This window comes from Eschrichtius robustus, chromosome 7, assembly GCF_028021215.1.
Source record: "Eschrichtius robustus isolate mEscRob2 chromosome 7, mEscRob2.pri, whole genome shotgun sequence".
NCBI classification, from domain to species: domain Eukaryota; kingdom Metazoa; phylum Chordata; class Mammalia; order Artiodactyla; family Eschrichtiidae; genus Eschrichtius; species Eschrichtius robustus.
This window is the reverse complement of record NC_090830.1, coordinates 113,540,922-113,561,118: the sequence shown is the minus strand read 5'-3', so window position 1 is coordinate 113,561,118 and position 20,197 is coordinate 113,540,922. Positions and strand designations below refer to the sequence as shown.

Here is a 20,197-nt window from a genome sequence, read left to right as displayed (position 1 = left end):
TTATATTTTTTGGCTTGAAATGGTGTTTTCTTCTATATTTGATTTCTCGGTTTTCTTAGCAGATATCACTGTCTCCTCCAATATTTCTTCAAAACTTTCCCCTAACTGGGAGGTTTTCTTCACGGCTACCTTAGAAGCCTCCTCTTCCTCCTCCTCTTTCTTAAGAGACAGCCCAGTGGATGAGACTTTGGAGGTGGTAGAACTGAGGATTCTAGGAGGGAGCAGATAACTTGGATTGGGAAGTGGATTCAGGCCTGAAATGCTTAATCCACTGGTGCTAAAACGTGTCTCTTCGCCTTCCAGCAGTTTCCTGTAAATCCAACAGAGAAAAACTCTCAGGAAGTCAACTTGAAACTTTTTTTTTTAAAGAATTTAACCCTCCAGCCTCTATTCATTTTAGAAAGATTAGAAAGATTTCGCAGTTTCTTCATGAGATTGAGGCCAATAAATAGTGAATTTCAAGGCTCAAAGACCCGGACTTTATCCGGCACGTGCACACACACACTCAAACACACGCTCACACACACACAGACACACACTCACAAATCTTTAGCACAAGCTGCGTTTAAAGCACTGTCAAGGGGAAACCTATCCTATTCGCAAATACATTTAAAAAAACCCTGCAACTCCCCTTGGTCTCATCACACCCATTTTTGGCACTTAGAGTCTACAAAGCTCTAAGGAGAATTTTACTAATTAACACCTTAAGTGCAACAGGGATAAGAAGGTAAGAAGTCCACAAAGGAATTGCCTAATTCAGCCTGAACTTGAGATTTGTATTTTTTCAACGTGTAGGGGTACAAAGGAAATGGAATCAGCAATAACAGAAACCAGTGAATTAAACTGTTTCAGATACCAAGCTTTTTCCCAGCCTGGCTTAAACAGCATCATAAAAGCATGGCCCCAATACCTTTTTTCTCATAACTCTAATAATTTTTATCATTTTTTTAAAAATCAGAAACTCAAAACACTATCAACTCCTCTTGGAGCTTTGTTTTGAAGTAGTATACATAGTGTAAGGAAAAATAGAAAAAGTTCTCAGACAGATCTGGGGTTGAGTTTGAGCTCTTCCATTACCAGCACTGTGACTTTGAGCATGTTGCACAGTCTGTGGTTCAAGTTTTCTCATCTGCACAATGGGAATAATATGACTTGATACCTAGATAATTTATATGCAGTATCTAATATAGTACCTGGCACACAGCAGTCATTCAAAAAATAGTAGCTGCTGTTATTTATTTATTTATTTTGAATTTTAGTTTATTTTTTTATACAGCAGGTTCTTATTAGTTATCTATTTTATACATATTAGTGTATACATGTCAATCCCAATCTCCCAGTTCATCACACCACCACCACCCCCACCCCGTATTTATTTTTTTTAGAGGTAAATGTTCACTTACATATTGCTTGAGTAGGAATCCAGGGGGATACCTCACCTATTGGGACTTTCTATGTTATATGAACCCCATTTTTAAAGTTAGAGTCTGACAGATTTTATTTCAACCTCTGTGCACTCACTTTATCCCCTTAAATCCTTGCAGAGGTAGGTAGACTACTCCAGGCCTAGTAAGGTGGAGCTGGGATATAACCAAGTCGAGGGACATAAGGGTCAGCTCACCTGGAAGGAGCCTGTGATGCCTTTCCTTAACCCCCCCTCACCTATCAGAAATCAGAGACTAAAACCACTTATTTGGGTAGAGATGCCCCAGGTGATGGGATCTGCTTGGGTGAGCATGCCCTGTGACATACCTGTAAGCTGCTATCTCAATGTCAAGAGCCATTTTGACATTGAGCAAGTCCTGGTATTCCCGAAGGTGGCGGGCCATCTCACTCTTGGTGTTCCTCAGATCATTCTCCAGCTGCCCAATATTATCCTGAAAAGCAACGCATGTCCAACATATTTAGGCCAAACCAGCTGACATTCATGGAGACTGAGACTGAGATTGAGAAAGCAAGGATTCTCAACCCTGCCTACACATTAAGAATCCAGACCTGTCCCCCCGCCCAGATTCTGATTCATTTGTTCTAGGGTGGGGTCCCAGCATCTGCATTTTTTCATAAAGGTCCCCAAGAGATTTGGATACATTTCTACCACGGAGCACACGGTTCTAAACTGAATACCGGGGAAATATTTATTTTTTACTTACTTACCGTCCCTCCCTTGCTTGTTGTATTACTGCTGAATCACTCAGTTACATGTACTTTCCAAAACCAAAGGCTCAGGTTAGGAGCTTAGATTCAGAAAATTCCAACTGTGGAGAGCACAGAGGGGATGGCAAGTCTTCTCTGCCTCCATTTGTTTTGATGGTTTCCTGAAAGTCTGCTACTCAATCACTTTACTGAAAGCATTTTACATGACAGATAGGGAGGAAGCATAAACACTCCAAGGGATTTTTTTTTTAATCCAAATGGCAGATGGAAATTATAATTTTTTTTTAAATTTATGTATTTATTTATTTTTGGCTGCATTGGGTCTTCGTTGCTGCGCACGAGCTTTCTCTAGTTGCAGTGAGTGGGGGCTACACTTTGTTGTGGTGCACAGACTCTAGGCTTGTGGGCTCAGTAGTTGTGGCACATGACTCAGTAGTTGTGGCTTGCGGGCTCTAGAGCGCAGGCTCAGTAGTTGTAGCGCATGGGCTTAGTTGCTCTGCAGCATGTGAGATCTTCCTGGACCAGGGCTCGAACCCGTGTTCCCTGCATTGGCAGGCGGATTCTTAACCACTGTGCCACCAGGGAAGTCCCTATAATATTTTTTAAAAAAGAAACTAAGTTCATATAATACTTTTGCTTTAAGTTCCTCCAGGTGCAAACCCAGGCACAGAAGAAAAATAGCTTTAAATCTGTGATTCTTGAGAAACCAGAGGATCTTTTAAAAACACAGTAGATCCTATTGCTCATCTTCCTAAAACCCTCCAACAGCTTTGGAATTAAGTCCAAACTCCTCAGCATGGCCTATACTTTTCCCCTTGCTCAATGTGTTTCAGCTACCTTGGCCTTCTCTTTTGCTCCTTAAACTTACCAAGTTCATTGCTATCCCAGGCCCTTTAGGCTAGCTATTTCCTCTGTGTGGAATGCTCTGTGGTGGGTCTTCACATGACTGACTTCATGTCATACTAGATTCAGTTCAAATGCCCTTTACTAAGACAGGTCTTCCTCAGCATCCAGTTTAAGTACCCTTTCCACACTGATCTAGCACGTGATTTTACCTTAAACCAGGGCAGCTGCTAGCCCATGAAGGAACTTTGTGTAAATTAGAAAAAGGCACCTCCAGTGGGAAGACAAATTAGAAAAAAGCCCCCACTTGAAACTGGCCACTCTGCTTTTTATTTATTTATTTATTATATTTAAAAAATAGATTTATTTATTTACTTTTGGCTGCATTGGGTCTTCATTGCTGTGCACGGGCTTTCTCTAGTTGTGGCAAGCGGGGGCTGCTCTTCGTTGCGGTGCGCGGGCTTCTCATTGCGGTGGCTTCTCTTGTTGCGGAGCGCCGGCTCTAGGCGCGTGGGCTTCAGTAGTTGCACCACGCGGGCTCAGTAGTTGTGGCTCGCGGGCTCTAGAGCGCAGGCTCAGTAGTTCTGGCGCACGGGCTTAGTTGTTCCGCGGCATGTGGGATCTTCCCGGACCAGGGACCTAACCCGTGTCCCCTGCATTGGCAGGCGGATTCTTAACCACTGCACCACCAGGGAAGTCCCCACTCTGCTTTTTAGCTCTTATCATTATCTACGTAATTCCTTGTTGTGGGGGGCTGTCCTATGAACGTAGGATTTTTAGCAGCATCCCTGACCTCTATCCACTAGATGCCAGTAGCACGTGCTCTCCCTCCCAGTTGTGATAACCAACAATGTCTCCAGACACTGCTAAACGTTCCCTGGAGGGTGAGTCACTATTAGAGAACTATTGCACCAGGATGTAATTTACATGGAAACCTGGACCCCTTCTGTCTAGTTCACCCCTGGAAGCCCACAGCCTAGCACAATGCACACTGTAGATGCTCAATGAATGACTGTTGAATGAATGAATGATGCTACATAAGCATTTGTTTTCTTATTCTGAGCAAATAATTTATATAATTCAGTTGCAACTCTGTCAACATGAAGAGCACAGTGACTGAGAGTTATTTTTATGAAATAGTGTTGCAGATAAACATATCAGAAACCTCAAGAAAGTAAGTGCTGAGGAACCCTTTGAACTTCCCTTGTGGGGATGTTGAAGCGATGGTGAAAGGCAGGGCTGATACACTGGGGGTGCAAACTTCCAAATCAAGAGAATCTGCAGAAAGAACAAAAATTCATACCACCTACCTGTTCTATAAATATTGACAGGAATACCACAAAGGAGAAACTCAATTAACTGATGGGTACAGAGCAAGGGATGATAAGCAGTGGGGAAAATACATAATACACTGGACAGTGATGAAAATATTCCAAAGTGTGTTAAGAGATCATTGGAGTTTAAAAGGAGTTTTACCAAGAAATTTTACTGGATGGTTGCTATATTTGAGGTTAAACTAGCCTACAAGCAAGTCTGCTAGTGACTCATTAGAGGTAAGAAAATCAATATTATTGTGGTAAGGGGGAAAAGAGTCTAGGGTGAAGGAAAAAGGAGAAAGGGGAGGGAGCATACTCATTATGCAAAGGAGCAAGAGAAATGTTATATGAGGAAAAAAAGAGGATTTCATCAGTATCTTTGGGTTGCATTTCTTGCCCTGCCACAAACATCTAACATACCTCAGTCAGTTTTCTATATTTTAGTTTCTTTGAAACTTCCATGTCTGTATATGGGAAATTACAGTGTTTATTATTTTCTGAGGTGTTCTGAGATCCTCAAGTTAGGATGCCAATTTAATGCACCTCACATTATTATGTGATGAATCCATTATCTGTTAAATTAGATAATAGGCATTAGAACAGCATTCGGCACCTAGGAATGCACAATAAATGTTAGTGATTTTTTTAATTGTTAATATCATACCATGTGACTCTCTACCCTTTTAACGATATGGACAAATTAATCACGAGCCCTCCCTACAACCCTTTAGATAACTAAGGAAGGCAACGTAAAATAAAATTTTAATATTGGAGAGTTGGAGGCAAACCCCTTAAAGCACCAGATTATTATTTTTTGTTTGTTTTTCACGAAGATGTACATCTCCGTAACAGATTTTTTAAAAATCACAATTTTAAATAAAAACCTTTCTAAAGTGGTTTGTAGCACTCTTACCTAGGACACTAAACATAATGCAACCTTTCTCAGCAACTAAGGATTAAGATAATGATCAATTATTTTTCTATAATTCTGTGATGTGATTTATCTTTTAGGTCAACTAAGATATATCAGACTGTTTATTTCTACCCTAAATGGCCCCTTAGAGCAGTATTTTTTTTTAATTTTTAATTTTTAAAAAATTTTTAAAAATTTTATTATTTTTTATATAGCAGGTTCTTATTAGTTATCTATTTTATACATATTAGTGTATATATGTCAATCCCAATCTCCCAATTCATAGAGCAGTGTTTGAGTTAGTGTTTGCTACATATTGGTTTTCTTTGTCCTGAAAGTTTAACTGATCTGTTTCTACTCATTCTTGGCAATGCCTGACTCCAGTGGTTCCTCTTCTTTATCTTGCTGCAGGTTTGAAATCCAAATAGCAAAGTACTTTAGAATCATGTAAAGTTAACAATAAACAGGCTGGGGGCAGCAGAAGGGCCAACTTCCCAATATGTGATTTAGAGATAGATGTTTTGTCACATCAGCAGGTTAATTAGGTCCTTTTAAAAAAATTATTTTTGTTTCACAGCTGTGTTTTCTGAATAAGAGGTTGTTGGGGACCTGAGTTCCAGATAGATGAAATTTCCTTAAACTTTTCTGTTACACATTTCACATGTCTATTTTATGGATCAGTGTAGACAAAAAGCACGACTTTGCTCCTGTTAGAAGGAACTGTGCTGACTGCTGACCACTGCTCCTCAATGTCCAGTCTCCTTGTTTGCGCTCTCTTCTCCACACCAGGCTGTCTTGCATTGCCCTTCAAAAGCCCTGCCAAAGATGGCCTCCAGCTGGAAATGTGAGCAGAGCGCTGCAGTCTGCTCCCTCCCCCAACCACGCAGCTACTGCTGGATTAGCCTGAGGGAGTGGGAGAGAGGCACTCCCAGCTCCTGCGGGGGTCTCTCCTGGAATGGCTAAACCAAGTGCTGAGCATCTTCCTCAGGGCCGGAAGGAAGGATGCGGGCTGGGAGTAAGAGAGAGAAGTGGCCACACTAGCATCTGCAGTGGAGCACAGGAACAACAGACAGTGCTGTGGGTTTCATCACTTTGAGGGGCCCTCAGCCAGGTGAGCAGTAGTGAGTGTGGCACTCACTGATTGAAAGAGGCTGTTCAGAATTACTGCTCTGCCTGATAAATGAAGGTGGGGAGAGAGGATTTCTATATATGGTACACTCACAGGTCACTGTGCTGCCTTTTCTCACTCCTGTCTTTGCTTCATCCCATATTTTTTTTTTCCTACCATACTTTAAAATGTTGCATTATATGTATTTCTATAGGCTGGTTTACACTGGGAAATGTGGTTTAAGTCAATGCACACCCAAATCAGTCTGAGGAGTGACTGTGCTTTAATTGAAATTGCATATTCCTGGGCCCCACCTGCAAACTGATGAATCCATATCTTTGGGAGTGGGCCTGAGAATCTTTCTGTTAAGCGCCCAAGTAACCTTGGTGGGTCAATGCGTTTAGGAAACACTAGGTTTTTTTTCTGTAAAGGCTCTATAAGGATGGCCCAGGTGACAATAATACAGTGAGGTAGAGGGGGCAAAAACAGAACAAAAGAAAGCAAAAAGCACATGGAAGAGTTGAAAAAAAAAAAAAGAGAGGGACCAAATGAAGCTTTTTTCTTGAATTCTAATTTCAGAAATGGATCTATCAAGCTATAGATTTTTACTCAGCCACTGCCACCCCTAATCTCCAAGGGGCCAGCCCCTTCCTCCTATTTAATTAGGCTGCATTCCAATCTCATACTGGAGAGAGGAGGGCAGACTTGGCTCATCTCCCTGGAGAGCATTAACTAATGGTGTGATCTTGATTGTTCAGCAAGGTCTTTCAAGGAAAGCTTCAGCTTTCCAAGACTGACCATAGTATAGGGCCAGGGCCCCCAGTACCCTGCAAAAATGTCCTTAGACATCTTTGGCAGAGCAAGGACTCTAATGGTGGTGAAGCAGCTATGCAGGAACCAGAATCACCCTGTGTCAGAAATGGAAAGCCTTCAGCTAAAGAGGGTGGCTCTGTTTGGCTTCTGAGGACAACAGCCCCAACTCCTCATAATTTTTCCTGTTACCTGATTCAGGCTCTCTCATACACCACTGTATACTTACGATGTCACCTTGAATCATTCGTCACCCTTTCAAAAGTGTGATAAGCTTTCTTTCCTCAAATAGGCTGTTAGCTCTCAGGAGCAGGGAAAACGTGACTTTAATGGGGCCCTCCTCTGCCACGAAGAGGGTGGCAAACTTGCAAGGAAGATGAGCCTAGCACTAACCTCTGAAGCAGAAGAAAGAACAGCCTCCATTACTGCAGTGAAAGGGGAGGGGGATGGGGTTAGAGGGCAAGGAAACAATGGCTGAATCTCACTGTGGAGGAGGCTTTTCATCTCAGTCAGCACTGCTAAGACTGTAACAGAGAATAGCCCGAGGACTCCCTTGTGGCTTCAGGACTTCAGGATCCCCAGGTGAAGATGTGAGCCCCACCTCAGCCTTAGGTCCTAAAAGGTAGGTAGGATCTATATATATACACACACACACACATATATATACACATATATATATACACGCATATATATACATATATACATATATATATGTATATATGTTGTCTGATCTTCTCTTCCATTCAAAGCAGGTCCACTGAGGCTCTGAGGCTAAAGCTGATGGGGGCAGCACTGCAGAGCTGCAGAAGCTGCAGTTTCTGTTGTTTTTTGTTTTCTGCAGACTACATCTCCATGACCCTACTATTGTCTAACACTGAAAGCCTTTTAAAGCAAACAAAACAAGCCAGACAATACTGTCACTACCTCTCAGAATACAGGGGCTATAATGAGCAAACAGAGGACATGGCAAAGCCCAATTCAGATGGCGGTTGTGCGTAAGTTATCCTTTTTAGAGAAATACTGGGCTAGCCCTCCAGAAGACCACCTAACTCATCCTTTGAAGCTTCTAGAAGAAAACATGAAGTCTCAATTAACTAAATGTGATTAGTTCAGGCCATCTGGGACCTAGGCCATATAGTGAAAAGTTCAAGTTACAGATATTGAAGTGGAACAGAAGTATTTGAATATTACTGTAATTCCAAACACCAAAACAAATGGTCTAAGCAAGCTTCCTTCCTTTATCAAAGGGAGTAATTTATAATGAACAGCAAATACTGCACATCAATAGCTCCAGACTCAACTAGCATTTTGAGGTTTCACTCCTTTCTTGATTGTATTTTATTAATGTCCCCAAACCCCATTAATTTTATCAAATGTAAACTTTGATCTTGGCTAGAATGAATTATTGCAAGTTTCCAAATTATTAGCATTCTATCCCATGGAATTTTTATTGCACCTTGAAACTGAACCACACTATTTAGATTCTTTTCTACACTTTTCTCCTGCCTCTGTGTCCTTTGTGGTCATAAGCCCAGAATGTTCTATGTGGTAAAACTGAAGATGCAGTGGCCTTTGTTTGGAGAGAAAAGGAGGAAAGAGCCAATCGATACCTTCACAGGGGCTTAGAGGACAGGCAAAGACGGAAAAAAAATAAGTGACCTATAACAAAGATGAACCCATCTCTGTGATTTATCACATGCACTTAGGATGGAAAAATGTTAAGGAAATGGGCATTTTCGAGTGGGACTTCACTGCTTCTGAGCAGATTAAGTGGTTTTTGTTAAGTGCTAAGCCATCCATGAAAGTGAAAATTGATGCTGTCCACGAGGTGACCTTTTTGATTGCAGGTAGCCAAGACTGATGTGTTGGTGTTGCAGAAGAGAAAAAAAAATTCAAAGCAGTTAATTGCCTAGAGACTCATAACTGGGACATGAGACAGGAGGGAAATTCTGAGATGGAAAGAACTAGAGATCAGCACCGAGGACAGCGACCGACCGCTCTTATTTGCTAACGGCTGCCAAGCTTTCTTTAGGAAGAAGTAACATTACTCGGTCGAGGAGGGAACCGTGTATGTGTGTTGGGGGAGGACAGGGCAGAGCGGTTATTACCAGCCCGATCACTCATCTTGTTGGCTCCCAATCTCTACTCCTTTGAGGGCAAAAGTCAAGACAATGGGATAGAACCCTTCCCAGGTTAGTACCTCATTCTTCCTCCAACCCAAGGGCAGAACTATTTCCAGGGCGCACAGAAAGCCTTTCAAAGTCAATCAAACAAGCCAGACAGCGGAAACAGCACCACCAGCCATGGAGAGGCTGTGACCCACCCACGCTGGGCTCACTCCTACTTTGGGTGGGTGCTGTTCTTCAGGTCGCCAGCGTGTTTATGCCCACTTGCTGACAGGGAGGCATGAGGTAGATTTTAAGACTCCGAAGAACAGAAGCTTGAGGGCTTCTTTGTTAGAAGGGCTTGGGCAGGGACGTTAAGTGAGGGGCAGGGAAAGAGGGCGTCCAGGCCCCTAAAATTAGCGAGAGAGGCTCCAGGGCTTTTTGTTTGCTAATGCCTCCAGGCGGGGCTCTTTCTGTCCCCTCCCTTATCCTCCCCTTGGTTTCTAGGGCCCCGACTGTGCGGGAAGTATGCGCGGGAGAGAACAGGACTCCCCTCCCTTCGCAGCGTTCCAACCTTTACCTGGTAGCTGGCCACCTCGGCACTGTGCCGCTCCTCCAGCTCCAGGATCTGCCTCTCCAAGGACTCGTTGGCCCCGCGCAGCCCCTCGATCTCGATGGTGCGTGCCTGCAGCTGGCGCCGGTACTCGTGAATCTCCTCGCGGCTGGCCCGGATGGCCTCGGTGCTGCGCGCCGCCTGCTCGTTCAGGTTGGCAAACTTGGACTTGTACCACTCCTCAGCTGACTGCAGGTTCTTGGCGGCCAGGGACTCATACTGGGCGCGGATCTCCCTCAGCGCCGAACTCAGGTCTGGTTTAGCCACAGCCACGTCCACCTCGGCCGCGGCCTGCGACGACGCCTGCAGCGTGGCCAGTAGCTCGGCCACCTCCTCGTCGTGCACCTGGCGCACGAAGGCCAGCTCGTCCAGCAGCGACTCCACCTTCTTCTCCAGATCCAGGCGGGCCAGCGTGGCGCCGTCCACGTCGCGCTGCTGCGCCTTCAGGGCGCGCTCGGCCCCTTCGCGGCCCCGGCTCTCCTCCTCGCAGCGCGCCCGTAGCCGCTGCACCTCCTCCGCCAGCCCGTCGCGCTCCAGCAGGGCCTGCGAGCGCGCCGAGCTCGCCTCCTCCAGCTGCGCGCGCAGCTCGCGCAGCTCGCGCTGGAAGAGCTCGCCGAGGCGCGACGGCTCGGCGTGGCGCTGTCGCAGCGCGGCCAGCTCGGCCTCGAGCGCGCGGTTCTGCGTCTCCAGCTGGTGCACCTTCTCGATGAACATGGCAAAGCGGTCGTTGAGGCCCTGAAGCTGCTCCTTCTCGTTAGTGCGGATGATCTTGTACTCGTTGGTACGCGCCGCCGCCTGACTCAGGTCCAGCCCGTCGGACGCCGGAGACCGGCGGTAGGCCAGGCCCAGGCCGAGCGACGAGGCCGAGGAGCAGGCAGCCGAGGAGGCCACATTGCAGCGGGACAGCGACTGCGAGCGGAAGCTACCCGCGCCGCCGGCCCCGGAGAGGCGCGAGGACAGGCGCGAGCCGTCTCCGAACACCTTGCGGTAGGAGGAGGCGGCGCCCAGGTAGTGCTCCGAGCCGAAGCTCATGGTGCCGGGACCAGGACCGGGAGAGCGGCTGCGGCTGGAGCTGACGAGGAGAAGAGAGGTGAGCCGGACGGGATGCGGTGGAGCGGTGTGCAGCGGATTTTAAGGCGTGGGGTGGGGGGTGGGGGCCTGGGGCGGCGCGTTGGGGGCGGAGCTCCTGCTCCGGGTCTGGTGGAGAGAGGGAAGGGGGGCATCCAGGAGCGGGGGCGGGGAAGCGCAGTGACTACCGCAGCTGCGCGCGCCATGGACCGAGGGCGCGGGGACAGAGCCATTTGCGTAGGAGCCACCGCCTGTCTGAAGCGTCCGTCCCCGAGAGTTGTCTGGTTTGGAAGTGACTTGTGCGGAAGGGTGCCTAAACGATGGGGGTTTCCCATCCGGAAACCACACGGCTCCATCGCGTCCCTTGCCCCTGTCCTCCTTGCCCCCTTTAATCCACTGGGAGGTTAGTGTTTTCTGGGAGGTATGCTGTACGCTCATCGCCACCCTGGAGCTCCCGAGAGTGAGGCCCTGTTTTTCCAGACAGAGTGTGGACCCTCAGGGCGCGGCTTTGGCCCCTCCCAGTGCCCGCTTGGGGTTCCCAGGGGAGAAGTGGGTCTACGTCAGAGAGCATCTCATCAGCTGTTCCTCTGCAGCTCTCCGGAGCGCCCGGGGTTGGGTGGCTGTGCTGAAAGCCTGCGACGCCCAGGAAGAGAGGGGAGGAAGGTAAAGAGAGTGGGCCTGAGTTGCAGAGAGTGGAGAGAAGCGGAGGAAAGAGCTGGGATGGCCACGATCGACAGAGCTGAGGTGCGCCTGCCAATTGTTTAAGCGTGCTCTCCTGTTCACCACAGTCCCCCACCACTCTCCGTTGAATAACGTCCACCTTCTTAATTCATCTACTTTACCTGTCTGGCCCTGTAGGCATTTGAGATTTCAGTCTGTGTAAATGTTCATCTGGTTTAGGGAGGACCCCTTCTTGTGGAGATCTGTCTTTGGACAAAAGAGGTCCCTGCAAACAGATTAAACTCCAAAAGTGGGGAAGAGTGCTGATGACTGAGCTGGCCTCCTTCACTACACAGTGGTGGATTTCCAAGAATGGGATCTGTAAAGATGAAGGCTGGGAGGAGGTCGGGTGGGGTCTTCAAATTTATAATCTCTCAGGATGTGGCTATGGTTTTGAAGAGGGAGGATGAAGAACTTTTTAGTAGATTCCAGAATTCCAAACTGAAGGCCTTTCTTGATCTTGGAATCTCAAGGATGTAGTTCTAGAATAAGTTTTACTTTCATGGAGGAAATATTACCTGAGACAGGCCACTAAAGGAAGGGGGGAATAGAGGCCTATGGGACTTTGGAGCGTATTCTTGGCTTTGTGCTTTATGTCATGTAGGATGGTCAGGCCCTGCCACAGCCTGTCTCTGTGGTTCCTCATCAGAGACCAAGACCTGAGCTGGAGGGACTCAATGCTGAGTTCAGTGGGCTCAGAAATTCCTGGTGATGTGAAGGATGGAAGAGTGCTAACATCACAGAATGAATATTCTCTGCCAGCCTTTGTGCCAGGAACTTTGCATAGGTTTACCTCCTTCTGGCCACTTTTCAAGGTAGCCCTTACCCCCATCTTACAGATAAGAAACCAAGGCTTAGCTGCAGCACTCTGCATAAGGTCACTAGCAAGCAAACATACATTCTTTCCTCACTGCATAGTTCTACTTCTTAGAAAAGTGAGACTCTTGAAGTCTTATTAATTTCCATGCAGCCAGAGTAAGGCTAAGTAGGCTTCAGAAAAGTTTTGGCCAATAACAAAGTAGCAGGCTGGTTTGTAATTCAAAGAATCAGAGGTGATGGGTTTGAATTGTGGCTCCTGCCACTTCCTAAGCATGCGGGGATAACAACGCCTACCTCGCCAAGGTCATAAAAAGCTGAGTTGATGCATGTGAAGGTGCTTTGTGCAGGTATGAGGGGTTATTGTCATCATTGTCCTCTTTCAAATAGCAGACATTGCTTTGCATCTACCATCAACAGCAAATGAGTTGGGTTTTGTGATGGAATTGTCCACAGTATCCTTGCACAGGCCTCCAGGCTTCCCCTTGGGAGTGAGAATACAGCCCACTTGACTGTGCTACCAGGGACCGACCTGAGTGTGGCTAAGTGGAAACAACCACAAATAATTAGAAGATCTTACATCTGGGCTGTTGTTCCGATCTCATGTTAACCATGTTATCAGGACTACCAAAAATCAGCAAAATGTCCTAGTTGGAGTTGCACCTTTCTTTTTCTTTCCATCCTCCAATAGAAGCAGTAATCCAAAGGCAAAACACACATAGAGCAGAAGGTGAGGCAAAAGGCCTGAATAATCCATCAAAGGGGTAGTGGCCCTGGAAAATCTAAAGTGGGCTCATTCTGCAATTTCTGAATAGCTTACCTGAGATTCCATACTGAGATTCCCCAGTGAGACTTGTGTCTCCCTGCCTCCCCTTTCTTGGCATACCACTCCCTAGGCCCAGATGTTTGGCTTTAATCATTTTAGCACAAAGCTGTACTACCAAGGAGTGATCTTGGCTGAGTCTCAAACCACAACTCCTTCCAGCTGGCCAGGTCTCCTGAGGGAGTGCCCTGCCCTATGCAAGGGGTGTGTATTCATCTTCCTGTAATGTCAGACTCAGGCAGACACACTGTTCAGTTATCCCCAGGTTCTCCCTCATGCCACATCCTCTGTGGCCTCTGCATTTGGCAGTGCTCACTACTCTCCTGGGTTTCAAGGACTTAGTCTTTGGCCTCTGCTCTTCCCTCATAAATTCTTTTTTAGGTATGATGCCTCCCAGAGGCAGGGAGCCTTGTGAGAAAGTTCTCTCCATAAGAGCTCTAGTTTTGCATCACGGTTCTTCCTAGCCATGGGACTTTGAACAAGTTGCTATTATTTGCTGAACCTTAGTCTCTTCATCTGTAAAATTTCAATAAAACCATCCACCTGAGGGGTCTCCAAACCTGACTGCTCATTAAAAGTACCTGGGAACTTAAATTCAGATTCCCAGGCATTACCCCAGACCCATTGAATTTAGGTTTGAGAACCCTTGACCTCTCTCTCATGAGACTACTGTGAGGTTTAAATGAGATTATGTATACAAAGTGGGTATCACAGTGCCTGCCATGTGCATGCTCAAGAAATTCCTTTAAAATTCCTTGGAATTTTTTCCTGTGCCCCCACTTCAGCTATTGAAATCCTTAAGGCTCAAATGCTGCCTCCTCCGTGAAGCCTTCCCTGATATTTCCAATGTAAAGTGATCCTTCCCTCTCATGAACTCTCCTCCTCCTCCCCACAGCCTTTGTAGTACTCACATGACATAATTGCCTCCCATCTTCTGCTGTAATTATTTGTGTGTTTGTCTAAACTGAACTGGAAGCTCCTTGAGCACAACTTCTACATCTATGTATCTCTCTCAGCATCTGTCACAGTATTAAACACATGTGAGGAGAAAAAGATGGTTGAATTTTTTCCTGTACAACCACTTGGGAAAACTCTTTGGCGTGACAAGGGTGCGATCCATAAAAGAAATCAAGAAACACGACTTCATAAAAATTAAAAAATCTTTTGCTCTGTAAAAGACCCATTTAAGAAGATGAAAAGACAAACCACAGACTGGAAGGAAGTATTTGCAAATCACATATCCAACAAAGGATGTGTATCCATAGTATATAAAGAACTCTAAACATAGCAGTAAGAAAATGAACATTCCAATTAGAAAATGGACAAATGACTTGAGCAGCCATTTTACCAAAGGGAATATACAGATGGCAAATAAGCATATGAAAAATATGTTCAACATCACTAGCCTTTGGGGAAATGCAAATTAAAACCACAATGATATATACTTATTAGAGTGGCAGAGACAAAATACTGACACTGTCGAGTGCCTACAAGGATTCAGAGCATCTGGATCTCTTATCCACTGCTGGTGGGACTGTAAAATAGTACAGCCACTCTGGAAAACACTTTGGCAGTTTCTTATAAAGTTAAAAATACATTTACTGTATGACTCAGCAATCTCACTCCTGAGTATTTAGCCTAGAAAAATGAAAACCTGTGTTCACAGAAAAATTTGTATACTAATGTTCACATTAGCTTTCTTTATAATAGACAAAAACAGAAAACAACCTAAGTGTCCTTCAACAGGTGAATGGATAAACAAACTGTGATACGTCCATCCAAAGGAATGCTAATCTGTATTAAAAAGAAGCAACTATTGATGAATAATTCTCAACAACTTGGATGAATCACAAGGGCATTATGCTGAGTGAAAAAGTGCTCCATATTATGTGACTCCATTTATGTAACATTCTTGAAATGAAAAAATTGTAGTGATTGAAAACAGATCAGTGGTTGATGGATTAGGGTTGGGGGGAAGATACGACTATAAAGGGGTAACATGAAGGTTGTTTTATTCTGTAACTTTGAGTTCTGTTACTCAAATTTATACATGTGATAAAAATTCATAGAATGAAAGAGGAGAGAGAGAGGGAGGAACCTAGTGAAATCCAAATAAAGTCTGTAGTTGAATTAATTTGTTGTGTCAGTGTCATTTTCTTGGTTTTGATAATGTACTAAGGTTATGTAAGATATTATCATGAAGAGTGAGCTGGATGCATGGTACCTGGGAACTTTCTGTACTATTTTTGCAACTTCTTGTAGGTCTTAAACTATTTCAAAGTAAGAAATAGTTCTTTGAAAATTATATACATATCAAAAATAGGCAAATGTTCTTTGGAGGTATATGCTGAAGTATTTAGGTTTGCAATGTCATGATTTATATAACGTACTCTCAGATGGTTTGGAAAAAATAGTACACACACACAGATGCAGGGGAGATAAAGCAAATGTGGCAAAAAGCTGGCAGTTGGTGAATGCAGATGTTTATTGTATTAGTCTTGCAACTTTTCTATAGGTTTGGAAATTTCAAAATAAAAAGTTATGAAAATTGATTAATATATAGGTAGATAGGTAGAAAGATAAAGTAAGCAAAAAAGAATGTATTATCCAGAACCTTCAATCTAATGCTGTACCAGCTTTGTCTAATTACAGAGTGCTCTCCCCAATCCCCTCCTGCCCAACAATAGGAAAATCCTGCTTGTTCTGGAGTAACAAAAACAACAAAAAGGTCAGAATTTACACTCTGTTGGGAGTATTTTAAGTGCTATACTGAATCCTTGGTGTTACTATAACCAATTAACAAATATTAACTGAACCCTAGCTATGTGCCAGCTGCTGGAATTATAGCAATGAATATAGCTAGAAGTGATAAAAAGTGTCCTTTTCTCAGATTAATTTTTTTTAGTAAATATAGAATCATACGCATTTTATATATGTTCTACAACTTTCATTTCTTACTTCATAAATTGTAGCCATTTACCCACATCAGTTATGTAGATCTATTTACTTCATTTTACAATTCAGTGTGGTGTGCAGTTATATGGATGTGCCATAAGTTGTTTAACAATCTCGTGTTGGACTCCTAATATTGTTTCTAATTTTTCCACTATTAAAAACACCATAATTTTTTAAAAAGAAAGAAAAATACATGACCTGAAAGAAAAAGAAAATATATTACCTGAGTGAAATCCAGCCTCCGTGTCTACTTTGCCTTAAACAGTCAACCAACCAACATTTATTGAACACCTACTGTGTGTCCAGTTAAATGTTTTTGCTGCTTGTGTCTGTTTGTGTAGGTGAAGACATGCGATGTGGTCACTACCTCTAAGGAGTGAAGTTGAAGAGTTATGGCTAATTTGAGGTCCTAACTTACGGACTACGATAAGGGAGGAAGTATTTGACTGCAGACCAAGTGTGTTAAGTACTTAGAGGGAAGCCCACCCCTTTTCTGTGTCTGGTTTTATACTAGTAATATTTGTTCAGCCGAGTTTCTTCAGCCCCATGAAAAGATGCTTGCATGAGCATGTCATTAAGGCAGGTGGGGAGGATTATGCCCCAAACTTTCTGGAGAAGCGGGAAATTTTTTTTAACAAAGACACGTGAAAGAGCATGAATGACATCAAGCTAAGTCATACACTTATTTGTCCTCTGTCCATAAAAATTAAACTGTTTCTATCTACAAGAAAAGGCAAAAGAGCTCTGAGTCCTTTAGTATGGCTCAGTTGATGGTGACACATCAATCTATGTGGTTGTAGTTTTGCTTACAAATTGGTGTTTACACAGTTTTGCTTTGCACTGTTTGATGCACAGCCTTTTGTCCCCTTGCACTTGTTCCAGATTTTTTCTTAGAGGTTTCTTGGTGACCATTCTAATTTAAAAGTAAAATAAAAACAAAAGTTTCTATGTTTTGGCCTTAGCAGTCTCTCCATGCTTAAGCTGATCCAGAAGGCTCTGTGTGTTTGAGTACTTCTCTCTCTTCCTTTCCCCCTTCCCAGAATTAGCTCTTTGTTTACCTCTTCTAAATAGGAGTTCAGGCTGAACCAGAGTTGCCAGAGCCCCAGGGTTAGGAGAAACAGGGAGGCTTGCCCGCTCAGTTGCACTTCAGGACCTAGGACAGCTCTTCAGCCTTCCTGGTGTGGGCGCCTACTTTTTTAGACATCACAGAACGTCAGGATGGAATCAAGTTGGAGAAGCCATTTGGTCCACCCCCCCCCCGCCCCCGCCTTTTGATGATGCCTAGAGAAAGGATCCCACTCAGCAAATGTTTCAGGATTATTAACTGCCTGGCTGTGGGAGATACAAAGGGCTTGGAGGGCTCCCACACCCCTGGCATTTCCTGTACCTACATGTCTGCTGATGCCTAAAAAAATCCTTCAGTTCAACTCAGCAAACTTATGTGGATCAAGCATTTTCCTCCCTGGAAAGAGGTATGGCCTAAATACAGATACGCTGTGGGAAGGGGAACAAAGGGACTCCAGTTTGAATGAGAAAATAATCCCTCCTGAGGGCTTGTCTCGAAGGGTACTAAAGGAAGAGAGAGCACAGAGCATTGGGAGCCCAAAAGGGGCTGGAGAGGAAATGGCAGGAGGAAGTAAAGAAGAGGGGCATTCAGAGAAGTCTGGGCAGATGTGATGAGCTTCACACTGTTGGCCCCAAGTGTATCCTGAACACACAGTCCAAGGAGAAGCCTCACACTTTCTTAAGAAGAATACAGAGGCCTGTTGTCTCCTCTTCCAAATACACATAGCAAAAGTCACCAGACTCCTTTTCAAAAGATATTTATGTAATGATTTAATGCATCTTTATCTTCATTGTTCCTCACAGTAAACTTAGAAAGGGTTTGTTTTGGGTTTTTAAAATTTTTTGTTTATTTATTTTTGGCTGTGTTGGGTCTTCGTTGCTGCATGCAGGCTTTCCCTAGTTGCGGCGACCAGGGGCTACTCCTCGGTGTGGTGTGCGGGCTTCAAATTGCGGTGGCTTCTCTTGTTGCGGAGCACAGGCTCTAGGCACACGGGCTTCAGTAGTTGTGGCTCGTGGCCTCAAGAGCGCAGGCTCAGTAGTTGTGGCACACGGGCTTAGTTGCTCCGCGGCATGTGGGATCTTCCTGGACTAGGGATCGAACCTGTGTCCCCTGCATTGGCAGGCAGATTCTTATCTACTGTGCCACCAGGGAAACCCTAGAAAGGGTTTTATTATTTGCATTTTTCAAATGAATAAACTGAGACCCTGAGAGGTTGGGTAACTTGCCCAAAGTGACACAGCTGGAAAATGCAGAGCTGGGTCTTGAACTCAGTTTCTCTGACTCCAAGCTGGTGTTCTTTCCATCACACTGCATCTCTAACAGGGTCTTTGTGTGCATATGGTAAAATATATATAACATGAATTTTACTGTTTTACATGAATTCTACTGTTTTAGCCATTTTAAAGTGTACAATTCAGTGGCATTAATTACATTCACAATGTTGTGTAATTATCACAACTATCTATTTCTAAAACTTTTTCATCACTCCAAACAGAAACTCTGTAACCATTAAAATAACTCCCCCTGCCACCTCCCAGACTCCAGCCTCTGGTAACTTCTATGTTTTGTCTCTTTGATTTTGACTATTCTAAGTACCTTATATAAGTGGAATGATAGAATATTTGTCCTTTCGTACCTGGCTTATTTTATTTAGCGTAATGTTTTCAAGGTTCATCAGTGTTGTAGCAGGCACCAGAGTTCCATTTCTTTTTATGGCCTAATAGGGTCTTGTGGTTGCAAAGGACAGATTCACTCAGGCCACCAGAAGTAATGAGAGGTTATTGTAAGCAACCTTATAGAATTAAGGAAGACAGAAATCTCAGCCACAAGGCTAGACGTTCAGGAACAGCCATACGGCTGGGCTTACTTTGGACTTAAATACAATGTAGAATCTGATCAGCACAGCTCTAGGGACCAAAATATCTCATTGCCCCGATAGTGGCAGGAGTTTGCTGTTTTCTGATACTTAGCCATTTTGCCATCTTAGCAATCTGCTTCCACAGCTCCTGTATGGTCTGGCACTACCAACCACCAACTTCTTACTCTCTGAAAAGCAATGCTCAGGCTTTTGCTGACTCCAGATTTCTACCACTTCAGTGATATGCTATCTTTTATCCCTCTGTGCCCTTCATCTCCTATGCCCACTGTCAACTGACAAGCTTTCTCCAAAAACCTGATTCTCTTTTCTGGTGGCCTGGTTAGTCTCCAATCATCTCATATCTCATAAGCCACCTGCCTGCCCAGAAATTAGCTGCCCTTGAGTCAAGCATCTTCCCCTGCTCTGATCACTTGTGGCCACCGTGATAAGTCACGTGCTATTAAATATGGTTCTTAATGGTAAAGCCCTGCCTCTCTCAGGAGGAGGTTGAGAGCACCGCAAGCAGGCACCCAGAGAATCATTGACTTAATTCTTCTACATCAGCTCTCCCACACTCTGCTGTGGAGCTGTCTATTGTACTTTAACCCTATGGCCTGCATCTACTTCTGTGACTTCTCAAGTCATGGAGCAGAGGTGTAAATGTCTGGGTTAATATGTACTATGCAGATATTTCTACACATATTTTTAGATTATACAGGCATAGCTCAGAGATATTGGGGGTTCAGTTCCAGAACACTGTAATAAAGTGACTATCTAAAACTAATATCACAATAAAGCAAGTCACACGAATATTTTGGTTTTCCTGTGCATATAAAAGTTACATTTACACTATACTGTAGTCTGTTAAATGTGCAATAGCATTTTGTCTAAAAAAAACAATGTACATACCTTAATTAAATATATTGCTAGGGACTTCCCTGGTGGTGCAGTGGCTAAGACTCTGTGCTCCTCATGCAGGGGGTCCGGGTTCAATCCCTGGTCAGGGGACTAGATTCCACATGCATGCCG

General features: G+C 44.3%; 1 protein-coding gene across 1 annotated transcript; it reads right to left on the bottom strand.

Moving 5' to 3' along the window:
* INA (internexin neuronal intermediate filament protein alpha) lies at window positions 1-10,894 on the bottom strand. Its single transcript, XM_068549037.1, has 3 exons — window positions 9,830-10,894; window positions 1,753-1,877; window positions 1-310 (listed from the first exon to the last, which is right to left on the bottom strand). Exons 1-3 carry the CDS (start codon window positions 10,892-10,894, stop codon window positions 1-3), a joined length of 1,500 nt encoding a protein of 499 aa, XP_068405138.1.
* Between the last annotated feature and the right edge of the window lie 9,303 nt (window positions 10,895-20,197).